The following is a 20,522-nucleotide window of genomic DNA, read 5'->3' on the forward strand; positions in this document are numbered from 1 at the left end:
CTCAACTGTTTTTCTAGTTCGTGTACTTGGGCAAATCTTTGCTAAACAAAACCAGGTTAATAGTGTTCATCTCATAAAATAGGTGTATCTTTAGCGTTGTCAACATCACATACATTGCAAGGCACTTAAATCTCCTTGGTAGACTAGTCAAATAAGCTACTGTTGTACCGATTAGACATTTAAGATTATAAATTTGATTTTAATCAAATCCAGTCACTATTCTCTTTTTTTTAATATTCATTTCTTTATTTGGCTGCACCAGGTCTTAGCTGCAGCGTCTGGGATCCAGTTCCCTGACCAGGGATCAAACCTGGGCCTCCTGCATTGGGAGTGCAAAGTCTTAGCCACTGGACCACCAGGGAAATCCTCCAGTCACTGTTCTGACAAACTTTCTTTCCATAATAATTGTGTTTCCATCTGCCTAAAAACAGTTTCCAAAATCTTTTTGGTAACTTGAAACCTTAAGAGTTCTACCAAGTTAAGTTAAATGATAAATATCGGTTGTTTTGCCAAAAGTTTTCCTTTCATTTTAGGTTTAAGGCATTCATCAAAAAGAGAAAGCACTAGTTACACACAAATAAACAATTTCACTTTTTAATAGAAGATTATCCAACTTAATCTCAATATCCAGGGACTGCCCTCGTGGCCCAGTGGTTAAGAATCCGCCTGCAGATGCAGGGGACACAGGTTCGATCCCTCGTGCGGGCAGACACCACATGCCATGGAGCCGCTGACCCTGCGCGCGCGGCTACTGAAGCCCGAGTGTCCCAGAGCCCACGCTCTGCAACAGGAGAACCACCGCGATGAGCAACTCGCGCTCCCCAACGAGAGAGCAGCGCCTGCTTGCCGTCATGAGAGAAGGCACAGCAACAAAGACCCAGCTCAGCCAAAAGTAAATAAATAATACAATGTTTAAAAAATTTCCAAATACAGTGGGTAGGAGAAAAGAAGTAAGAGAGAAGCGATGGTGTATCCACCGCCCAACTGAGCCAGCATCTACATCCAGACTCTAACAGCGTGGGGAAGCCCCACGGAACAGCAGTCTGGAGTCCCAGAGAGGAAGGGTCCCGGGTGGTGCGTCCACCGCATGGGCAAGACTTCAAATTGCAGCTTTGGGGGCTCTCGCTTATAATCCCGGGCAGCAAACTAATAGCATCATCGGTTTGTGCACAAAAAACTGCAGTTGTGATTTAATTTTCACAATGCTGTTTGTTTCACCTTGTGAGTCATAAGATTCCTTAGACCTCAGGGGGCTGGCTCTGTCTGCAGGGGCTTAAGAAATTCCAAGACCCACTCCCTTTCTTATCTAAGTGCCGCCTGACTTGCCCACCTGACTTGCCCGTATGACTGATGTGCTTGCAGGCAGGTGGTCCAGGCAAGGTCAGAGGTCAGTCAGAGGCCTTCTCCCCCTACTCCTGAAGCCTGAACAAGACAACCTCCATTTAAATTTCCCTAACATCACCGAGTATCTGTATAATTTGTGTATGAGATAAAGTGCTGAAACACTCGTGATTAAGAAGGCATGAGTTTAAGTTTATATCCTTTGGCTTCTGATGTTTATATAACAAAGAAGCTAAAGACATTTGAAGGTGAAAGTGTTGGTCGCTCCGTCGTGTCTGACTCTGTGTGACCCCGTGGACTGTAGCCGGCCAGGCTCCTCTGTCCATGGGACTCTCCAGACAAGAATCCTGGAGTGGGTTGCCGTTTCCTCCTCCAACCTTACAGATTATGCGAGCCTATCTTCATAAAATTTGCTCATCTGCTACAGAATACTGGGATAGGACAGATAATTTGCAGTTGTCTACTTCCTCGTTCTCTCTATAAAATAAAGGCTGCTAATGGTTACAAACTTCAATCAACACGTGAGAATAAAACTACTACTGGTCTGAGCAAAGGAAAACAACTTTGTCCACAAGGCAGGAAAGCGAAGATATGTTCTTATGCAAAAAGCACGCAGAGAATGTGGAACACGTTTTTGTTGAGGGAGGAGAGTCATTTTTGTCCTCAAGTAAAATAATACAGGGAGACAGGGCACCCCTGCTGGCTCAAGGGTAGAGAATCTGCCTGCCAACGCAGGAGACCCGAGTGTGAGCCCCGACCCAGGAAGATCCCATGTTTTGCGGAGCGACCAAGCCCGGGCGCCCTAGAGCCCGCGCTCTGCAACGAGGGGCCCGCGCACCAGACCGGAGAGTAGACCCCACTCGCCGCAACTGGAGGAAGCCCACGCAGCAATGAAGACCCGTAAAAAGGTTAAAAAAAGAGGGAGACACAGCCTTGTCAACTACCAACTCGCCATCCGCCTCCACAATGATTAAGTCACGTGCCCCTGCAGCTGCTGACCTCCAGCGACCCCTGAAGGAGTTCAGGGTGGAGAGCAGAGACGAGGCCCTTGGTGCCCAGGGAAAACCGGCACGACAGGTCTTCAGAGAGTCAGTTATCCTCAGGAGCTGATTTTATGAGCCCAGTGCTTGCACCTTCTCATATCTAGAAAAGCACTAAATTCCTTCCTGGCAACAGCTGCTCTTTGTGACCAGCAACCTTCCACAAACAGACTTGACTGCAAGCGCTCCCCTTTGTCAAAATCACATGTACACTAACCCTTCCTCCTTCGAGCACCTTCCCGAGCCACCTGAAATGCTGCCTCCCAAGCTATGGTCCTCATTTTGCCCCAAATAAAACATAACTTGCAACTCCTGTGTTGTGACAGAGGACGAGATGGTTGGATGGCATCACCGACTCAATGGACATGAGTTTGAGCACACTCCAGGTGTTGGTGACAGACAGGGAGGCCTGGCGCACTGCAGTCCACGGGGTCACAAAGAGTCGGACGTGACTTAGCAGCCGAACAACAACAAAGCGAGACCAGAACTATTTTGTAAACGTGAATACTCTTCACTTTACCACTGATCAAAAATGGAAGTGACCACAGAGGGAAATGCTGTCTCAGTGGCAAAAACAATACACCTTGTGGGTCATCAGAGTCCAGTCCTATCCAGTCGATGCCTTTGAGGTTTTATCACCACCTGCATGTCGGGCTCAGAGAAGGCAATGGCAACCCACTCCAGTACTCTTGCCTGGAAAATTCCATGGATGGAGGAGCCTGGTGGGCTGCAGTCCATGGGGTCGTGAAGAGTCGGACACGACTGAGCGACTTCACTTTCACTTTTCACTTTCATGCATTGGAGAAGGAAATGGCAACCCACTCCAGTGTTCTTGCCTGGAGAATCCCAGGGATGGTGGAGCCTGGTGGGCTGCCGTCTGTGGGGCTGCACAGAGTTGGACACGACTGAAGCCGCTCAGGAGCAGCAGCAGCAGCAGCCGCCGCCGCCTGTTGGGCTGCACGGCCCGCTCGCACGTTTTGTCATTGCCGGATCAGCAGTCCTTCCCGTTTACTCAATATCTGGTGTAATGCTCCAAACATCAGTTTTTCCCATTTTCCTCCCTCCCTCCTGCCCTGGGACTCAGTCCTGTCACTGCCCGTGTCCTCCTCAGTCTGACAGAGACCTGCATGTCAAAGGGAGACATGGTGGCGGGAACTTCGGATGTGGGCCACTGCTCGAGCCACGGGGCACCCGCACCTCCCGAGCTCTGCTCCAGACCTCAGTGGCCTGGCCATGCGACCCTGATGTCTCCACAAACATTCATTCACACGGCAACCCGAGAAACCCAGCAGATGGCCACCGCGGCCTCACGTCACCATCTAGAGACCTGAGAACTCGACATCTAAAACCTTCTCAACTGACCTCCGTCGGGGCTCAAAACCCCGGGTTACTGTGGCCTCCGATCACCCACCGAGGAGACTCGGTCCCTGCCAGACCCAGCCACGAGGCCTCATGTAAAGACTGGAACAAAGAGCTGACTGTGTGTCCGGGCTCGAGGCCACTTCCCTATGATGCCCCAGCCCCCCCCCAAGGTGTCCACCCAGTAAGCTCACAGCTTCCGGAAGAAGTGACACGTCCAGCAACACTGCCCAGCTCTGCAGGAGGGCAGGAGGCCAGGTCCAGCGACGAGCTCGGGTGGGGGTCACAGGGACCCGTGCCTCCTCTCTGACTCCCTTGGGCCCCAACACTCCACCCGCATTTTCCCTTTCAAAGGCCCGGCGGCCCCTGAGCCAGTCCGGTACCGTGCCGTTACCCGTGTCTGCGTGTCTATCTGACCCGACAAGCCTGAAGGAAGCTGCTGGTCAAACCTCAAAGGTGGCAGCGGGCCGAGGGGCCCAGGCTTCTTCCTGGGGAGGCTGCCAGTTTCACAAAACGGAAGGCCCAGGAGGCTCCGGGCCTGCCAGCGGGACGGGGACACGGCTGAGCCCTTGCCTAGGCCCCGGAGTGCTCCCTCCCTGGGGACCCAAGGCGCTCAGACCTTACTCTGCAGCCTGGTCCCAGGCCCACCCTCTCCCAGAAACTGCCAACCTAGGAGTACGGAGCCCTGCAGGGGCCCCCCTCCCGCGGTGCCCAAGGGGACCTTCTCCTGCAACACGGCTCCCTTCCCTCCACCAGCCTGGTGTCTCCGCTGCCACCACGTCAGAGCCCCCCAGCCCAGGTCGGAGGCTCCCAGCCCAGGTCTGGGGAACCTCCCCCCCCTTAAGGTCTGGGGAAGCCACCTCATGTCAGGAGACCTACTCCAGTTCTAGGAGCTTCCCCACCATAGGTCTGGGGATCCCCAGCCCAGGTTAAACACTCCCTTCTCTGGAGACCCCACCTCAGGTCCTGAGACCCTCGCCGCAAGTCGCAGCCCCAATCCAGGTCCAGAGACCCCCATCCAAGTCAGAGCCCCCAACCAGGTCAGAGCCGCCATCCAGGTCGGAGCCCCCATCAAGGTCAGAGCCCCCATCAAGGTCGGAGCTCCCCACCCCAGGTTGGAGCCCCCACCCCAGGTTGGAGCCCCCCAGCTCAGGTCAGAGCCCCCGCCCAGCTTGGAGCTCGCGCCCCGGGAGGATCCTTCCCCGGGGTCCTAGCCGTCCCCCATCCGTGGCACCGGCCCGGGTGGGACCCCGGCCCCGCGCGGACCCCGCGGGCGGCCCCGTTCCGGGCCTGCAAGGTCTGTCAGCCTGTGTCCTGAGCCCTCCCTCGCCGGGTTTTCTCCCTGAACTCGGGGCCTGCACGGGGCCCACAGAGCCCCCAGGAGCAGCCCTCCAGCCCCGCCTAACAAGCCCTGACCACCTGCCCGACCCCGCGGCCTCCCCAGCCCCACGCCCCAAGGCCACAGCGACACACGGCCGGCGGGTCGGTGCTCCAACCAGGGCGCCCTCTCCATAAAGGGCGGCGCGTACCCACCTCGGGTCCGCGGTCGCCGGCGCAGGCAGCGCGGCGGGCAGCCCGGCCCGAGGCCCCCGGGGCGGCGATGGCGGCGCTGCGCGGAGCGGCAGCGCGTTTCCGGGGCCGCGCGCCGGGCGGGGCGCGGGGCGCCGCAGGTCAGTGGGCGCGGGCCGGCGCCGCGCGGGGGCCAGGCCGGGCGTGGCGCGCTGACCCCCGGGCGGCGTTAACCGGGGAGCCGGCCGTGGTGCCGGCCGTGGTGAGGGTGGGTCCCCTCCCGGCTCAGCAGGAGCGGTGACCGCCGGCCAGGTCTCCCCGCTCCTCCCCAGGGCTGGGGGCGCGCACGGCAGGTGCTCAGCACGTGCGGGACTCAGGAAGGGTCCTGCTCCTCTGCTGGGGGCGCCCTGGGGGAGCGAGCCGACACTGCAGACCTCCGAGACGGCCAGGGGTCCTGGGCCCACGCGGACAGTGTCCCCACCGGGGCAAGCAGGGGCAGGCTGCCTCCAGGGTCCTGAGCAGGGGCGGGGGTGGGGGGCCTCCCCAGAGGTGGCCTCGGGCACCACCCACCACGACCTCTCCCAGCACATCCCTGCCCTGGGGGGCCCGGGCAGGGAGGACCCCTTTATGGAGAGGGCGCCCTGGTTGGAGCACCGACCCGCCGGCCGTGTGTCGCTGTGGCCTTGGGGCGTGGGGCTGGGGAGGCCGCGGGGTCGGGCAGGTGGTCAGGGCTTGTTAGGCGGGGCTGGAGGGCTGCTCCTGGGGGCTCTGTGGGCCCCGTGCAGGCCCCGAGTTCAGGGAGAAAACCCGGCGAGGGAGGGCTCAGGACACAGGCTGACAGACCTTGCAGGCCGAGAAGAGGGGCCAGGCTGTGAGGTGCCCTGGGGAGCCCTGGGGCGGTTGGGCACTCTGGGGGCAGTGCCCTCCCTGGGGTCCACTGGGGCTCTTCCTCGCAGACAGGCTGCCCAGAGCCCGCAGGTGTTAAAGGCGGTTTCCCACAGTGGGTCCTATGGAGGCCCTCGGCCTGCCTCCTCCCCGCTTATCAGAAGGAGGGGGCTGCTGGGTGCGCCCCGTGGGGAGAGCGGACCGTCAAAGATAAGCCCACAGTCCTTGCGCCATCTGTTCGTGTGGGCAGGGAGAGTGGGCTGGCAGAGGGGCTCTGCAGGCCAGGGAGCCGCCACGGGCACCCTGAGGGGCAGTGGGAGGGACCGGCCCTGGCCATGGACGGTAGGGACCCCATCCCGGTCCCCACCTCCCTGAGCAGGGGAGAGGAGAGAGAGCCCCCGGGCTCCTGCTGATCTTATTTCTGCCCATGGGCGGCGGGCCGAGGCCTGGTGCTGGGGGTCCCCGGTTCGGAGCCGGCCGCCCAGGAGGACACACCCGCCCCCCGCCCTCCCTTGCAGACCCCGGTTCAGCTGTCTCTCTGGGCTGCTTTCCATGGCAGCATCTGCAGAGACGGGGCCTTCTGCGGGAGAAGACGGGGCGGCCGGTCCGCCAGGGGCAAGGGTGGGGGCTGCGAGCAGCCTCCCGGGGGCCCAGAAGCGTTTCCGAGCCGCTGCCCCGCCAGGCCCTGCTGGGCACTCGGAGCGGCTGAGCCGCACTGCCCGATGGGTGGACTCAGAGAAGCTTTCCCACTCGCCCCTGCCAGGACCTCGGGTGATGTTGAGCTCAGGGCGGCTCACTTGCCTTCTTGATGTGGGTTGCGGGGGTCAGTGTGTGCTGGGGGTTGCGTGGTCACCCCAGACCATCACAGTGTGGGGTGTGGCTGCTGAACCGCCCTGGAAGGCGGGCGGCCTCCTGGGTGGCGCCCCTGGCTGGTCCGGTCCTTCCTTCTGACGCCCCCCCTCACCCCAGCAGGGCGGCAATGTTACGACCTCCTGGTGATCGGTGGCGGATCCGGCGGCCTGGCCTGCGCCAAGGAAGGTACATGTCCTGCGTCCCACACCCCGCCGGCGCAGCGGGGCCTCCGGGCTTCCCGGCCCCCAGGGAGAGCACGCGTGCTCTCTGCCGCTGGTCTGGTCCCCCTCCCCAGGCAGCCAGTGACCTGCTTTCTCTCGCTGTAGATCACGTTGCACTTTATGAAACTTTGTCTCGATGGACTCGCGCTGCAGGTACCCTTACTTTCTGGGCCTCTTCCACGGGCCCTGTTTCGTGAAGGTCATCTGCTTTGCTGCGTGTATCCGGAGTCTCGCCTTCTCACGCGGCTGCGTGGACTGTGTGTCCATCTCACCTGTGGTTGGTCCATTCGCCCGTGGACTGGGTTGTTTCCCGTTTTGGGCTGTTGGAAATATTCGTCTGTCCGTGTGTCTTTGGATGCGTGTTGTGAGTCTGCTGGAGAATTGCCTGAAAGTGGAACAGCTAGGTCATGTGGTGTAGCTCCCGTTTACGTATTTTTCATTTCTTTCGGCGGTGTTTTGCCAGTTCGATAAACAGGTCTTTGACGTCTTATGTCAGTTTTAACCCTGAGCGTTTCGTGTTTTTCAGACCACTTTGTTGAGATGTAAGTCACACACCGTGTAGATCACTCATTTAAACCACCTGATTCGGTGGATTTTGCATTCGCAGAGTTGTGCAACTTCACCACCAAGTTTATTTTTTATTGTTTTTTTGTTTGTCTCTGTTGCCCGGGGTTTCCCTGGTTGCGGCGAGCAGGGCTGCGCTTTGCTGGGGGGCTTCTTACTGTGGCTGCTTCTTTGCTTGTGCCGCGTGGGCTCTAGGGCGCTTGTGGATTCTTCTCCACTGGGAGAGGGTCACCAGAAGGGGGACCGTGACTTGGAGAGGTGGGTACCCCAACCCAGAGGCGACAAGGACTTCACCCCACACCTGCATGTTGACTCACAGCGGACCATAGGGCTCTGCCCTGCCTGCGCCCTGGCATCGATTCTGACGAGAAATCTGCTGTTTGTATCTTTTTTTTGTTCCTCTGTTGTGTGTCTCTCTCCTCTGCTTGCTTTTAGGGCTTTTTCTTTCCGTTGCTTTTGAGCAGTTTAACGATAACATGGCTTGGTGCCTGCCGAATTCTCTTCCTGCTGGAGTTCGTCGAGCCCCGTGGGTCTGTGGATCAGGGGTCCCTGTCCTCTGGGCCCTAATGCCTGGGGTGGAGCTGATGTCATGGAAATAGAAATGAAGCACACACAAGTATGATGGGCTTGGATCGTCCCGAAACCACCCCCACCCCATCCACGGAAAAGTTGTCTTCCACAGGACCGGCCCCTGGTGCCAAAAAGAGTGGGAAAACCGCTGGGTCATAGTTTTCATTGATCCATGACACTGTTCAACCATCAGTCACTTCTTCACGTGGGCGACGTTAATTCCACGTGGGTCAGCTGCTCTGGCTTGTCTCAGAGCGCGCCAGAGCCCTCTCGTTGTGGGTAGTTTGTGTTCCTGTCTGCAAATTCCCTAACACAGGAGTCTGCGGTGTCTGCTCCACCGTGAACCCACGCGGTGCAGGTGTTTTAAAGTACTTTTATTGGAGTACAGTTGCTTTTCAATGTCGTGTTCGTTTCCACCGCCCAGCAAAGTACGTCAGCCGCACGTATACACAGATCCCCCGTTTTTGGATTTCCTGCCGCTTGGAGCAGTTTCATCTCCACAGTCTGACGTGGGGACTTTCTTTCTGTCTTTCGCGTTGCTTCTTGGCTCTTCGCACACATGGATGCAGCTGTAACACCTGTTTTGCTCTCTTTTCCGCTGATCCTGACGTTGCGGTCCGTTCTCGGTCAGCTTCATGGACTGCTTGCATTTGCTGCTCCTTTGTTTGCCTGGTAATTTTTGTTAGAGCACCAGACACTTTGGACTCTACCTTGCTGGGTTCACTTGGTAAAGAATCTGCCTGCATTGCAGGAGACCTGGGTTTGATCCCTGGGTCCGGAAGATCCCCTGGAGGAGGGCATGGCAACCCACTCCAGTATTCTTGCCTGGATAATCCCACGGACGGAGGCGCCTGGCAGGCTGCAGTCCTCAGGGTCGCAGAGTTGGACACAAGGGAGCGACTTACACTCTCTCACTTTCGTCTGCTGGCTTCTGGGTCTTTTTGTACTCCTAGAAATGTGTCAGAGCGTCTCCTGGGATGTAGGTAGAGACAGCCTGGTCTTTTCGAACCTTCTGCGTGAGGCCTGTTAGACGGGCCTGGTGCTGGGCCCAGTCTAGGCCGGACTACTCAGAGACACGCCCTTCCTGAGCCCACCCACCGCCCCAGGAGGCTGAGCGGCCCTTCTACCCCACCTCCTCTCTGGAGCGCCTGGCGCCTCCTGGGCTGGGTCCTAGGGCCCCCCCATCCCTGGGGCTCACATTCGCCCCTCCCGGCCCCTCCCGGGCTGGGTCCTAGGGCCCCCATTCCTGGGGCTCACATCTGCCCGCTCTTGCCTCCCGGAGATCGCTGGCCTTTGTTTTCTTCTGTTCAGTTTCTCGAAACCACTATTTTGCACATTTTGTCAGGATTTTTGGTTGTTTTGAGCAGGAGGGTAACCCTGGTCCCCGTTGCCCCATCCTGGTCAGACCCAGGAGCTGGGTGTGGTCGTGTCTGAGGTGTCCCCTCAGCTGCAGTGTTTAAATCCAGCGCTGGGGTCCCATCGGTCATCGTTGAATGAAGTGGTTTTGTTGATGAAGGCTTGTAAACGTGCTTCTGATGTGGTAGCCCCGAATCGAGTGTGTTCTGTAGTGTCAGACGCTCCTGCCCTCGGGATGCAGGTCCAGGGCCTGGGGCTGATCGGCGCTGTGCCCCCAGGGGGCCGGGGGGAAGCCCGCAGTTATCCCTGACCTCAGAACGCGGGGCTCGTGGCTGGGGGAGCCCGCAGATGGGGGGTGGGGGTTGGGGGGCAGGGCGTGGGGCAGAGGGGGCTCCAGGTGGGAGTGCAGAGTGGAGCCCGGTCCTGCTTCCCGTCTCGGGGCCCTGCTGACCAGCCATCTGACCTCCGAGCTTTGCTTTCTTGAGAAGAGGCAGCATTGCCCAGGTGGGGGGCTCTGAGCAGGTGGACGGAGGACCCCCCCGTGGTGTCCGGGGAAGCAGGGTGTGAGGGGGGCCAGGGGCCTGTCTGTGGTGTCCTGGGTCTGAGCTGGCCCTGGAGCAGGGTGGCTGGGTGGGCTGGGCGGCGCTGCCCTGGTGGGCGGTCGGGGAGGGTCTGGGTGCCTGTCTGTGGGCAGCGTGGCCAAGGGCAGAGGCCTCCTGGGCCCCCGAGTCCCCGGGTGGATGGTCCCCAGCGTGCTCACCTGCCTGCTCCTCTGTCCTCAGCCGCCCAGCTGGGGAAGACGGTGGCCGTGCTGGACTACGTGGAGCCCTCCCCCCGAGGTAGGCCGGCCCTGGGGTGGGGGCGGGCATCAGGCCCGAGGGGCCGAGCCCAGCCCACTGGCCAGTGGAGCTGGGGTCAGCAGGGCAACGGCTCATCCGAGCCCCCCACCCCCCAGGCACCAGGTGGGGCCTCGGCGGTACCTGCGTGAACGTCGGCTGCATCCCCAAGAAGCTGATGCACCAGGCGGCGCTGCTGGGGGACATGATCCGCGACGCCCCCTACTACGGCTGGGACGTGGCCCAGGCCCCACACGACTGGTGAGGGGCGACGGGGGGCCAGGGTCCCAGAGCCCCCGGGCAGCCCATCTGGACCCCCACGTCTGGGCCAAGCTGCTGGTTGTCTCCTGGGGCAGGTGGCGGAGGCTGCTCACCCCCTGGGTGGGGCCTGGGCCTTGCTGCACCCCAGGGTGCCCAGGACCCCCGCTCGGGGTGCCAGGCCCGGCAGGTGGCAGGTGGGCCGCTCAGGGCCCCCCGGTCAGGAGCCCCTCACCTGGCCCGGGGTGGTCTCCACCCCCGCCACCTTGAGAAGCGCCTGGCCCCAGGTGTTCCTGTGAAGGGCCCTCAGCAGCCCCGTCCGTGGCGGGACCCACCCCTGAACCGCTTGGCCGTTCAGCCCTGCGCTGCATGTGTCACCAGGGCGAAAATGGCGGATGCCGTTCAGAACCACGTGAAATCCCTGAACTGGGGCCACCGCGTCCAGCTGCAGGACAGGTACTGCCGCCGCGCCAGGCCCTGGGCGGTCGTGGGGGGTGAGGACTCCCCAGGCGTGGGAGGCGGGGGCAACCCGCGGAGAAAGCCCGGTTGCCAGGACTTCCCTCTGGTCCAGCGGCGGACTCCACGCTCCCAATGCGGGGGGCCCAGGTTCGATCCCTGGTCGGGGAACTAGACCCTGCACAATTCAGCTGAGACCCAGCACAGCCAAATAAATAAGTAAATATTTAGAAATTAGACACAGCACCATTTGGAAGTATTTAAAAAAAAAATAAAACCAGTGTCTGAGCACCAAGCGCCCCTCACCCCTCCCGGGGCCTGGCCTCACGGGCCCCTGCCTGCTGGCCCCCTTCCTTGGCAGCGGGACATCAGTGGGTTTTGGTGGGAGGGTAGCTGGGTGCACATGGGGGCCTCCTCTTCCTGGTGGAGCGTGTCCAGGTGACAGGACTGAGCTCAGCAGAGGCCCGGCCGCCTCTGTCCCCACATACCGGAGCTGTGCTGGGCCTCGGGACATCCCCGCGTGGCGGCTATGGTCCCTGTGTCCCAGGGAGGCCTGGGGAGACACAGCCGCGCTCCCCCACCCCTGAGCCATGGGTGGCCCGAGGTCACATTTGAACATCCTGTTTTTATTTTGCAGGAAAGTCAAGTATTTCAATGTCAAGGCCAGCTTTGTCAACGCGCACACAGTTTGCGGTGTCTCCAAAGGTGGGGAGGAGGTGAGCGCCTGCCTCCTGGGCTCCCAGGGGCTAGTCTGTGGCCTGGGTGGGCAGACCCCGGGTTCGCTCAGCCTCTGCACTGTCCCCAGCGATCAGTGCCGCTGGGATTGACAGGACATCCCTCCAGGGCCGAGGCCAGTCTAATCCTCTGTGACGGAGGAAGCGACCACGCCAGGCTGCCCGCGGCTTCGGCGGCCCAGCCTGGCATGGCCTTGTGGGATTCTGGAGACCTTCCCCCGGGGTTGCTGTGTGAACTGGGAGGCGCTTGAGCTGGGAGGCTCTCCTGCCGGTGCTCAGACTCCTCTCGGGGCCGGCACCGCGGGGCAGCGGCTGTGACCGGGACACAGTGGAGCCCTCGCGAGGTGCCCATGGGGTACCTGGGTGACCGCAGGTTTATCGGTTTCTTCCCAGACTCTGCTTTCAGCCGACCACATTGTCATCGCCACCGGTGGGCGGCCACGGTACCCCACGCACGTGAGTGTCCTCAGAGCCCCGGCCCCAACCCCTGTGGTCCACCCAGCGAGAGCCGCCTCCAGGGCGGGGGACCTGGTGGCTGTGACTGGTGGCTCTGGACAGGTCTCTGAAGGAGGGCAGGGCACTTCTCCAAGTGACCACACAGGCAGGGCCCAAGCAGTGACCGTTAGTGACCCCTCCCCACAGCTGGGCCCGCGAAGGCTGCATTCAAAGTCCCTGACGCCCGTGGTCAGCTCCCAGGACCCGGCAATCAGCTCAGCTGCCCGGTTGCCCACGTGGGGACTGGCCTGCTCCCACCCCCCTGCCCTCTGAAGGGCTTTGGGGGTCGAAATGGGAGCCACAGGTCCTGGGGAGGCCACTCGCTGGCCGCCCGCCCTGCTGCCGGCCAGGTCTGCCTGGGTTCTGGTCCCTGTGTTACCCAGACCTTTCGGTCTCCCTGGAGCAAACTTACGAAACTTTATTTTTTTTGCCAATTGGAACTGTAAACTGTTTGGAATCCGTTTCCTCTCTCCAGCACTTCTGACCCCCGAAGGCCACGGGGAGGGCATGAGCACCGTGTCCCCCACCTGCTGGGGCATGGGGCCCACCGCACTGTCCCTCAGGAGCCGCCCAGCCTTCAGCCCAGCGCCCTGGGGACCGGCCCGCCTGGCCTCACCCCTCCTGCCCCCAGCCCTGGGTCTGATCCGGGGGTCCCGGAGAGCTGGAGGAAGAGGCTGCGGCCCCCCCGGCCCCCATCCCAGAGCCGCTCCTGGGGAGGAGGGCCCCACGCGGGTGGTGGTTCTGGCCGAGTCGTGTCTGCGAGCCGGCGTCCCCTCTGCGCACCCTAGCGCCTCACGTCGACCCTTCTCCCAGACAGATCGAAGGTGCCTTGGAATACGGGATCACGAGTGATGACCTCTTCTGGCTGAAGGAATCCCCTGGAAAAACGTAAGGCCTGGGGGTGTCCGGGGCCCGCTCCCCTGTACACAGGGAGGACGGGCAGCCTGTGTTCCTTCCCACCCGAGGGAAGGCGCTAAGCCAGCCCTGTGCCTTGCGTTCGGGGCTGTTGTCCGCAGCCCTGGTGTTCACCAGGGTTCCCGCGGGCCCTCAGGGCCACTAGGGGGAGCCCGGCCCCTCTCCAGCCCTGATCAGATGTCCCCCCTTCACCCGCCCCCTGAGTGTCTGGGCTCCCCTGAAATCGGCAGGGCCCAGGGGCCCGGGCTCACGCCCAGCCTGGCGTCCAGGTCTGGGCGCTGCTGCCTGGCGTCTCGGGGAATCTGTGTTTGCAGGGACCAGAGAGGCCACCAGAAGGCAGCAGAGGCTTGGCTGTCACTGCGCCGGGCTGGGGAGACCTGCTGCCCGAGGCCTGCCGGGCGCAGGGTCTGTGCGTGGGGGTGTGCCTGTGTGCGAGCACGTGTGTGTGTACCTTTGTGCAAGCGTGTGTGTGAGCACGTGTGTGTGTGTGTGTGTGCGCGACCATGTGTGCGAGCACATGCATGTGTGCCTGTGTGAGCATGTGTGCGAACATGTGTGTGCGCCTGTGTCTGAGCATGTGAGCATGTGTGCGTGCCGGGCCGTGCGCTCTGCATGTCCTCGCTGTCCTGGCCTCACAAGGCGTCCTTTCAGGCCCGGGCGCAGCCCCTCACGAGGGGCTCCTGAGACCCCCCCAGCCCCTGTGAGCGCCTCGGCCCTTTTTCTTCCCTCGTGGGACTGGCTGCAGAGAAGCCCGACCTGCGGGTCTTTGCTGTCCCTGGCTTCTCCCGCGCCGTGTGCACAGCCGGGGCTGTGTTCAGTCGAGAACCGCGGTCCTGGGTGGGCACTGTTTCGTGGGCCCGAAGGGACCGGGCCTCCCCCACCCAGGCGGGGCCACTCGGCCGCTCCCATCTGCAGCCTGGTGCCCGGCCACCACCTCCACGGGCTCCAGCTGTGGCGGGCGCTTCCGCCTGGAGGTGCGATTTAATTTTATGTCACACTTACCACATTATCTGTTTACTCCATGGTATCTGGGTTAATTCTCTTATCTCTGACTAGTAGGTTAAATGTGGTCTGGTTTCTTTTGTATCTGCTATTATGTCATCTTTAGTATTTACTAGCTTTAAAACGAGTGTGGGTGTCTGCGTGTGGGTTTTAAATGTGTGGCTGTGAGTGTGAATGTGTGTGTCAGTGAGAATGTATATCTGTGTAAGCATGTGTGTCAGTGAATGTGTGTGTCTGTGAGCCTGTGTCTATGAGCACGAGCGTGTGTCTTTATCCATGAGAGTGTATATCTGAGTGTGTTATATCAGTGTGAGCGTGTGTCTGTGAAGTGTGCAAGTGAGTGTGTGTGTGAATGTGAGCATGTCCGTGAGCATGTGTGCCTGTGAACGTGTGTGTGTGTGAGGGTGTCTGAGTGTATTTAAGTGTGTGTATGTAAGAGCATGTGTGGCCGTGAGTGTGTTTCTGTGTCTGTGAGCGTGTGTGTCTCAGTATCTGTGTGTGTGTATTTGTGTGTGTGTCTATGAGTGTGTCTGTGATTGTATCTGTGTAAGTGTGTGTGTGAGCATGTGTGGCTCTGTGTGAGTGTGTGTAAGTGTGTAAGCGTGTCAGTGTGTCTGGCTGCGAGCATGTGTCTGTGACTGTTTCTGTGTGTGTCAGTGAGCGTGTCTGTCTATGAGCATGTGTCTGTGAGTGTGTGTGTGTGAGCATGTGTGGCTGTGAGCATGTGTGGCTGTGAGCATGTGGCTGTGAGTGTGTGTCTGAGTATGTGTGTGTCTGTGAGCATGTGTGGCTGTGAGTATGTGAGCATGTGTGGCTGTGAACGTGTGTGGCTGTATGTGTGTGGCTGTGAGCGTGTGTGGCTGTGAGTGTGTGTCTGAGTATGTGTGTGTCTGTGAGCATGTGTGGCTGTGAGTATGTGTGCGTCTGAGTGTGTGTCTGAGCATGTGTGTCTGTGAGTGTGTATGGCTGTGAGTATGTGAGCATGTGTGGTTGTGAGTGTCTGTGAGTGTGTGTGGCTGTGAGTATGTGTGTGGCTGTGAGCGTGTGTGGCTGTGAGTACGTGTGTGTCTGAGTATGTGTGTGTCTGTGAGCGTGTGTGGCTGTGAGTGTGTGTGGCTGTGAGCGTGTGTGGCTGTGAGCGTGTGTGGCTGTGAGTGTGTGTGGCTGTGAGTGTGTGTCTGTGAGCGTGTGTGTCTGTGAGCGTGTGTGTCTGTGAGCGTGTGTGTCTGTGAGCGTGTGTGTGTGAGTGTGGGGCTGTGAGTGTGTGGCTGTGAGCGTGTGTGTCTGTGTGGGGCTGTGAGCGTGTGGTTGTGAGCGAGGCTGCCCTGCCCTGGGACCTGCCCTCTGGGTGTCCTCTTTCTTATCTGCCCACAGGTTTGCTGTCAGAGCTGAACCCTCGTGTTGTTTACAATTGCAGACTTGTTTGGCTGCTCATGTCTTTGAACCCCAGTAACTCCCAATGTTTGGGTTTTTAAGTGTGGCTGAGGCTCTTTGACGCTTCATTGCTGTTAGATTTATCGCATGTTCAGGAGAGCCTCCCTCCTCACCCCCAGCAAGATGGTTTTTGACAAAACCCCTGGATTCCCTGTGGGTCCCAGGGCCTTGGTGGGCGGCTGCAGCTCGTCTGCGTGAAGACGGGGCCCCAGGCACCCCCCACCAGCGCCTGCCATTGGCCTGGAAACCCCTCCGAATGGGGCCCTGTCCTGCTCTGGCCCTGATATGGGGGTCCCGTCCGCCAGGCTTTGGACCCGTGTCATTTTCTTGGGCGTTGGTTTCTGGGGGTGACTCAAGCGCTTCCCCAGCGTCTCCGCGGGGACCATGGTGCCGGCGGCCATCATGGCGCAGCCGCCTGGACGCTGGCTCGCGACGCGGGGCCTGTGTCCTGGCCGAAGCCAGCACGGCGGCTCGGTCACGTCTGCCCACCACCAGCGCTTTCTGAATCTCGGTCTTTCGTTGACTTCGTTCCTGTGTGTTCTATTTTCTTTCATTTGTTATTTCCGCATTGCCTTTTGAACGCCGCCGCCAAGAGGGGCCGCTGTTTGGTGGTCCTCACTGCCCGCGTCTCGCCGGGGCCGGTGCATGGAAAGGTCCAGGAACAGGGCCCCGCGCGGCCGCCCTGATGACCGCGTGCTGGGGCTGCGGTGTGCGCGGCCGGGGAAGACAGCCCCAGATATCAGGGTCAGTAAAGTGTTTATTTTCTTCAAGGGAAAAAAAAAACCATTTAGAAGACTTTTTTTTTTTTTTTAGCTGTTTCGTTTAGAAGGAATCTAGGTATGTTATTGTTTAAGAAAAAAAAGTGTTTGCAATGTATCAGTCACCCATTCCGTTCTGAGCATGATTTATGTGAGGAAATGGTTTTTTTAAAAAAATTAAGCTGGAGATACACCCCGAACGATGCTTCTGTGAACCACAGCTTTTGTGCGGAGCTGTGAATGCAAGTTGTAACAGTGTGATACGGGAGGCAGTGTTTACTCCTTACATTCCTGTGCGCAGTCAAAATAAGCCGGAGGGCCGACAGTAGCATTTCTGTATTTTATCAGCTCGGGCCGGGCCGGGGGCCTCGGCTCACACTCCGAGGGGCTGTTTCTACCAGATTTATTTGCCTTATAAATATTCCTGGTGTTTATTTTAACTCGCCTTTAAAACGGAGCTGAAATGAATATGGGCCCGAGGGCTGCCCCCGCCCTGGAGGCCTCGAGAAGCCGGGCAGGGCCGTGCCCCAGGGCCCATCCAGGAGGCCAGCCAGCCGGCAGAGTGCCTGGCGTGCTCGGCCTCGGCCTCAGCCTGCAGCTGCGGGGCCTCCGCTGGCCAGCTCCCCACGGCCCGTGGGCTCCGGGGCCGTCCGCCTTCCTCCCCGTGTGGACCGTCCTCAGGGTCATCTGCGTGAGACGGAGCAGCCAGCAGCCTCCGCGGGTGACCCACCTGCTTTGCCCCAGGAGTCTGGGTGCCCTCTGGATGGCCCACGTCCAGCTGCTCCCGGGGCCCTTGCCTGCAGGGCCCCTCGCGCTGTGTGGGTGCCCTCACCCCCCTGGGAGCGGACTGGGGCCTTCAGACCCAAGAGGCGAGTGGAGAGCTCCTTAAGCCGGGGCCTCACGTCTGGGGAAGTCTTTGTTGCCGCTTCCTCCGCCTCCAGACGCGAGGTGGCAGCCAGCCCGTGATCAGGGTAATCCTGCCACAGCTACACCTCTGTGTGCCATGTTGGTGGCACCCAGGGGCACGCGGGGGGCTTCCCGAACACACACGCAGCCACTGGGCCCCGGAGGCCCGCCCTGCCCCCAGGGCCTGCCCCGGGTACCTGCCTGGGCACCGACCACAGCCCCACCCAGGCCAGGGTCTCCTCGGCAGCTGGCAAAGCCCACCCACAGCTCAGACCTGCTGACAGAAGCGCAGCACCCGTTCCGGCCCACAGCGCCGGTGTCCAGCCCTGGTTTGGGTGTTTTCTCATCGAGTCCGTCTGAAGGGAGTTCTCTGGTTAAGACCTTGGATCGTGCCTTTTTCAGATAATTGTTGTTTGCTAACGAATTGCTTATTTGATGAACTGGGGGCCAAGGATGGAGTGAAAAGCAACCCTGTTGAGGAGACAGAGGTGATCGTGGGCGCCAGCACATGCCCGCCCCCGGGAGGTTTCGCCCGCCCGTGCTTGGTCAAGGACGCGCCCTCCTTATGCTCCCACTGTTGGAGGCTTGGAGCCAGCAGCCTTGGGGCGGGGCCCCGTGACCTTGAGATGGGAGTGGAACGCCCAGGGCTTGGGGGGACCCTCACCCAGCTGCTCCGCACCCACCTGTGCAGGGCTTGGGAGTGTGCTCAGGGGCTGTGGAAACAAAACGCCTTTGCCAAAATCAGGAGACCACGTTGCTGCTCTGCCTGGAGCTGGGCTGTGGGCTTCAGGCTGTGGACCCCCACCAGAGTCTGCTTTGTGGAGGCAGGAAGACTCAGACTGCGGGACCGCACAGCAGGCAGCCAGCGGGCTCCCCGGGCTGGCACGGCTCAGGCGCCAAGGCTGTGGGCACCCTGGCAGCGGCACAGAGCAGCACCATGAGGTCCACGCGTGTGCCCTTCATTGCTTCTCGCGTTGGGGCAGGATGTTCAAGGCAGCCCAAGCCTCGCAGTTTCTGTCTTGAAGGAAGGCTTCCCTCTTTCCCTGCTGGAGGGAGAGCAGGCCATCTTGTGTTGTGTGTGCCCACACGCAGATGTTTGCACGTGCCTGCGTGCGTGCCCCGAGTGCGCGTGCCTGTGTGCCCCGAGTGCGCATGCCTGTGTGCCCCGAGTGCATGTGCCTGTGTGCCCCGAATGCGTGCCCGCGTGCGTGCCCCGAGTGCATGTGCCTGTGTGCCCCGAATGCGTGCCCGCGTGCGTGCCCCGAGTGCGTGCCCGCATGCGTGCCCCGAGTGCGCATGCCTGTGTGCCCCGGGTGCGCGTGCCTGCGTGCGTGTGTGTCCCGAGTGCATGCTTGCGTGCGTGCCCCAAGTGCGTGCCTGCCTGTGTGCCCCGGGTGTGCGTGCCTGCGTGCGTGTGTGTCCCAAGTGCGTGCCTGCGTGCGTGTCTGTCCCGAGTGCGTGCCTGCATGCGTGTCTGTCCCGAGTGCGTGCCCGCGTGCGTGCCCTGAGTGCGCATGCCTGTGTGCCCCGAGTGCACGTGCCTGCGTGCGTGCATGCCCTGAGTGCGTGCCCGCATGCGTGCCCTGAGTGCGCATGCCTGTGTGCCCCGAGTGCACATGCCTGCGTGCATGCATGCCCCGAGTGCGTGCGTGCATGCCCTGAGTGCGCATGCCTATGTGCCCCGGGTGCGCGTGCCTGCGTGCGTGTGTGTCCTGAGTGCGTGCCTGCGTGCGTGCCCCACACAGCAAGCTCACATTCACCCACACGGATGCCCCCGCCCCGACCCGTCCTGAGGAAGCTGGGTGCCAACAGCTCCCCTCAGGGCGCCAGCAGCAGTCCTCCCGGGAGGAGCGTCTGTTTGAAATGGAATTATATCATTAGTACCTGCCGGGATCAAGCTGACATTTACTGATCCACCCCCGCGTCACCTCTTCTCGTTCAAAGGCTGAGGGTGATCTGACAAGCCCACCCACACGCTGCCTGGGTGAGGAGTCTGCGCTCAGGTTCAGTTCTGTGCACGTGTGCAAACGTGTGTGTGCACGCATGTTCAGGTGTGTGTGCACGCAGGGTGTGTAACAGGAGAGGTCTGCTGGGTCCCCGTGGCCCCTCCCTGGTGGCCTTGCTGACTCGCCCAGCCTCTGCCTGTGGGGATGCAGGGCAGGCAGGCGTGGGCCGTCCGCCCGGCCCCCGTGGCCCCGGAGTGTTCTGCCCACATCCTGCACCTCCCTGGTTGTGTGCAGCCTGGCGTCAGGGGTCCAGTGGGACCCTCGGCGGAAGGCACTGAGGAGACAAGGAGAAGATTGCAGCGCCTGGGCTGGGCCCACGTCGGTCCTGCCTCCGGGCCTGTCCCCGGACATGCTGGTTTGTCACCAGCCGTCCCTTCCTCGCCACCAGGCGGTTTCCCAACCCGGCAGCTGGTTGTCACTGTGGCAGGAGCCCTGGGGAGTGGGTGTCGTCCCTCGGGATGGCCTGTTGGACAGTTCGCAGCAGTGGCGTGTCAGCTGCTGGGCGCCTTTCATTCACGGCCGGCAGCCCCTGTGACCCATGTGTCTCTCTGTCCGTCCCTCCAACAGGTTGGTGGTCGGGGCCAGCTGTATCCTTTGCTGCGTGCGGGTGATGGACGGATGGACGGCTCTGCTCGCCGTCCCGAGAGTGGATGCTCAGGCCTGGCCCCCGCCCTCGCCCCTCCCGTGGGGGCTGCCCCCTGCGACCAGCAACGGAGCATGTAAAGGCCTACTCTGTCCTCTGTGCTCAGGGGACACTCCGAGGTTGACCTCTGAGTCTGGGGCTGCCAGGAGGCTCTTCCCGAGCTGCTCACCGGCCAGGCAGCTGGACACAGCCGTGAGGCAGGTGGTCCTCCTAGAGGACAGCCCTGCTCTGGCGGGTTCCTTCAGACAGAGCAGTAAGACGGTGGGGCCAGGGGGACAGGGAGGGGCCGGGAGGGGCCGAATCCAAGGGAGACGGAGGTGTGAGGTCCGGGCGCCGGCTCCTGACTGTCCCCACCTGGCCCGGGGTGAACCTCCAGGGGGTG

The 20,522-nt window shown here is 60.9% G+C and overlaps 2 protein-coding genes, 1 long non-coding RNA gene and 1 other non-coding gene across 13 annotated transcripts in view; 1 reads left to right on the plus strand and 3 right to left on the minus strand.

Annotated features, from left to right (window-relative positions):
• COMT (catechol-O-methyltransferase) overlaps positions 1–5,339 on the minus strand; it is a 17,135-nt gene extending 11,796 nt beyond the window's left edge. For 3 of the 4 annotated variants that reach the window (XM_081541930.1, XM_081541934.1, XM_081541931.1), the window contains exon 1: positions 5,274–5,339. The gene's annotated coding sequence lies outside the window, so the exon portion shown is untranslated. Of the gene's footprint in view, positions 1–3,934 lie in introns of all 4 variants that reach the window. The other variant, XM_081541932.1, reaches the window with a different exon arrangement.
• Positions 290–362, minus strand: TRNAG-CCC (transfer RNA glycine (anticodon CCC)). The gene has a single exon. It is a non-coding gene; the product is annotated as a tRNA-Gly (tRNA).
• Positions 5,332–20,522, plus strand: part of TXNRD2 (thioredoxin reductase 2) — a 27,055-nt gene continuing 11,864 nt past the window's right edge. The window contains exons 1-9 of one of the 7 annotated variants that reach the window (XM_081541848.1): positions 5,332–5,414; positions 7,107–7,172; positions 10,480–10,536; positions 10,653–10,794; positions 11,173–11,247; positions 11,885–11,963; positions 12,375–12,437; positions 13,294–13,364; positions 20,065–20,337. In XM_081541848.1, the coding sequence (XP_081397974.1) occupies positions 10,712–10,794; positions 11,173–11,247; positions 11,885–11,963; positions 12,375–12,437; positions 13,294–13,364; positions 20,065–20,337 (644 nt within the window). In that variant the 5' untranslated portion in view covers positions 5,332–5,414; positions 7,107–7,172; positions 10,480–10,536; positions 10,653–10,711. Of the gene's footprint in view, positions 5,415–7,103; positions 7,173–10,479; positions 10,537–10,652; positions 10,795–11,172; positions 11,248–11,884; positions 11,964–12,374; positions 12,438–13,293; positions 13,365–20,064; positions 20,394–20,522 lie in introns of all 7 variants that reach the window. The other 6 variants (XM_081541842.1, XM_081541844.1, XM_081541849.1 and 3 more) reach the window with 6 other exon arrangements.
• On the minus strand, positions 16,567–20,514 carry LOC145526421 (uncharacterized). Its single transcript, XR_014068883.1, has 2 exons — positions 18,175–20,514; positions 16,567–17,962 (listed from the first exon to the last, which is right to left on the minus strand). It is a non-coding gene; the product is annotated as an uncharacterized LOC145526421 (long non-coding RNA).

This window comes from Giraffa tippelskirchi, chromosome 11, assembly GCF_054371585.1.
Source record: "Giraffa tippelskirchi isolate mGirTip1 chromosome 11, T2T-mGirTip1v1.2.pri, whole genome shotgun sequence".
Taxonomy (NCBI): Eukaryota; Metazoa; Chordata; class Mammalia; order Artiodactyla; family Giraffidae; genus Giraffa; species Giraffa tippelskirchi.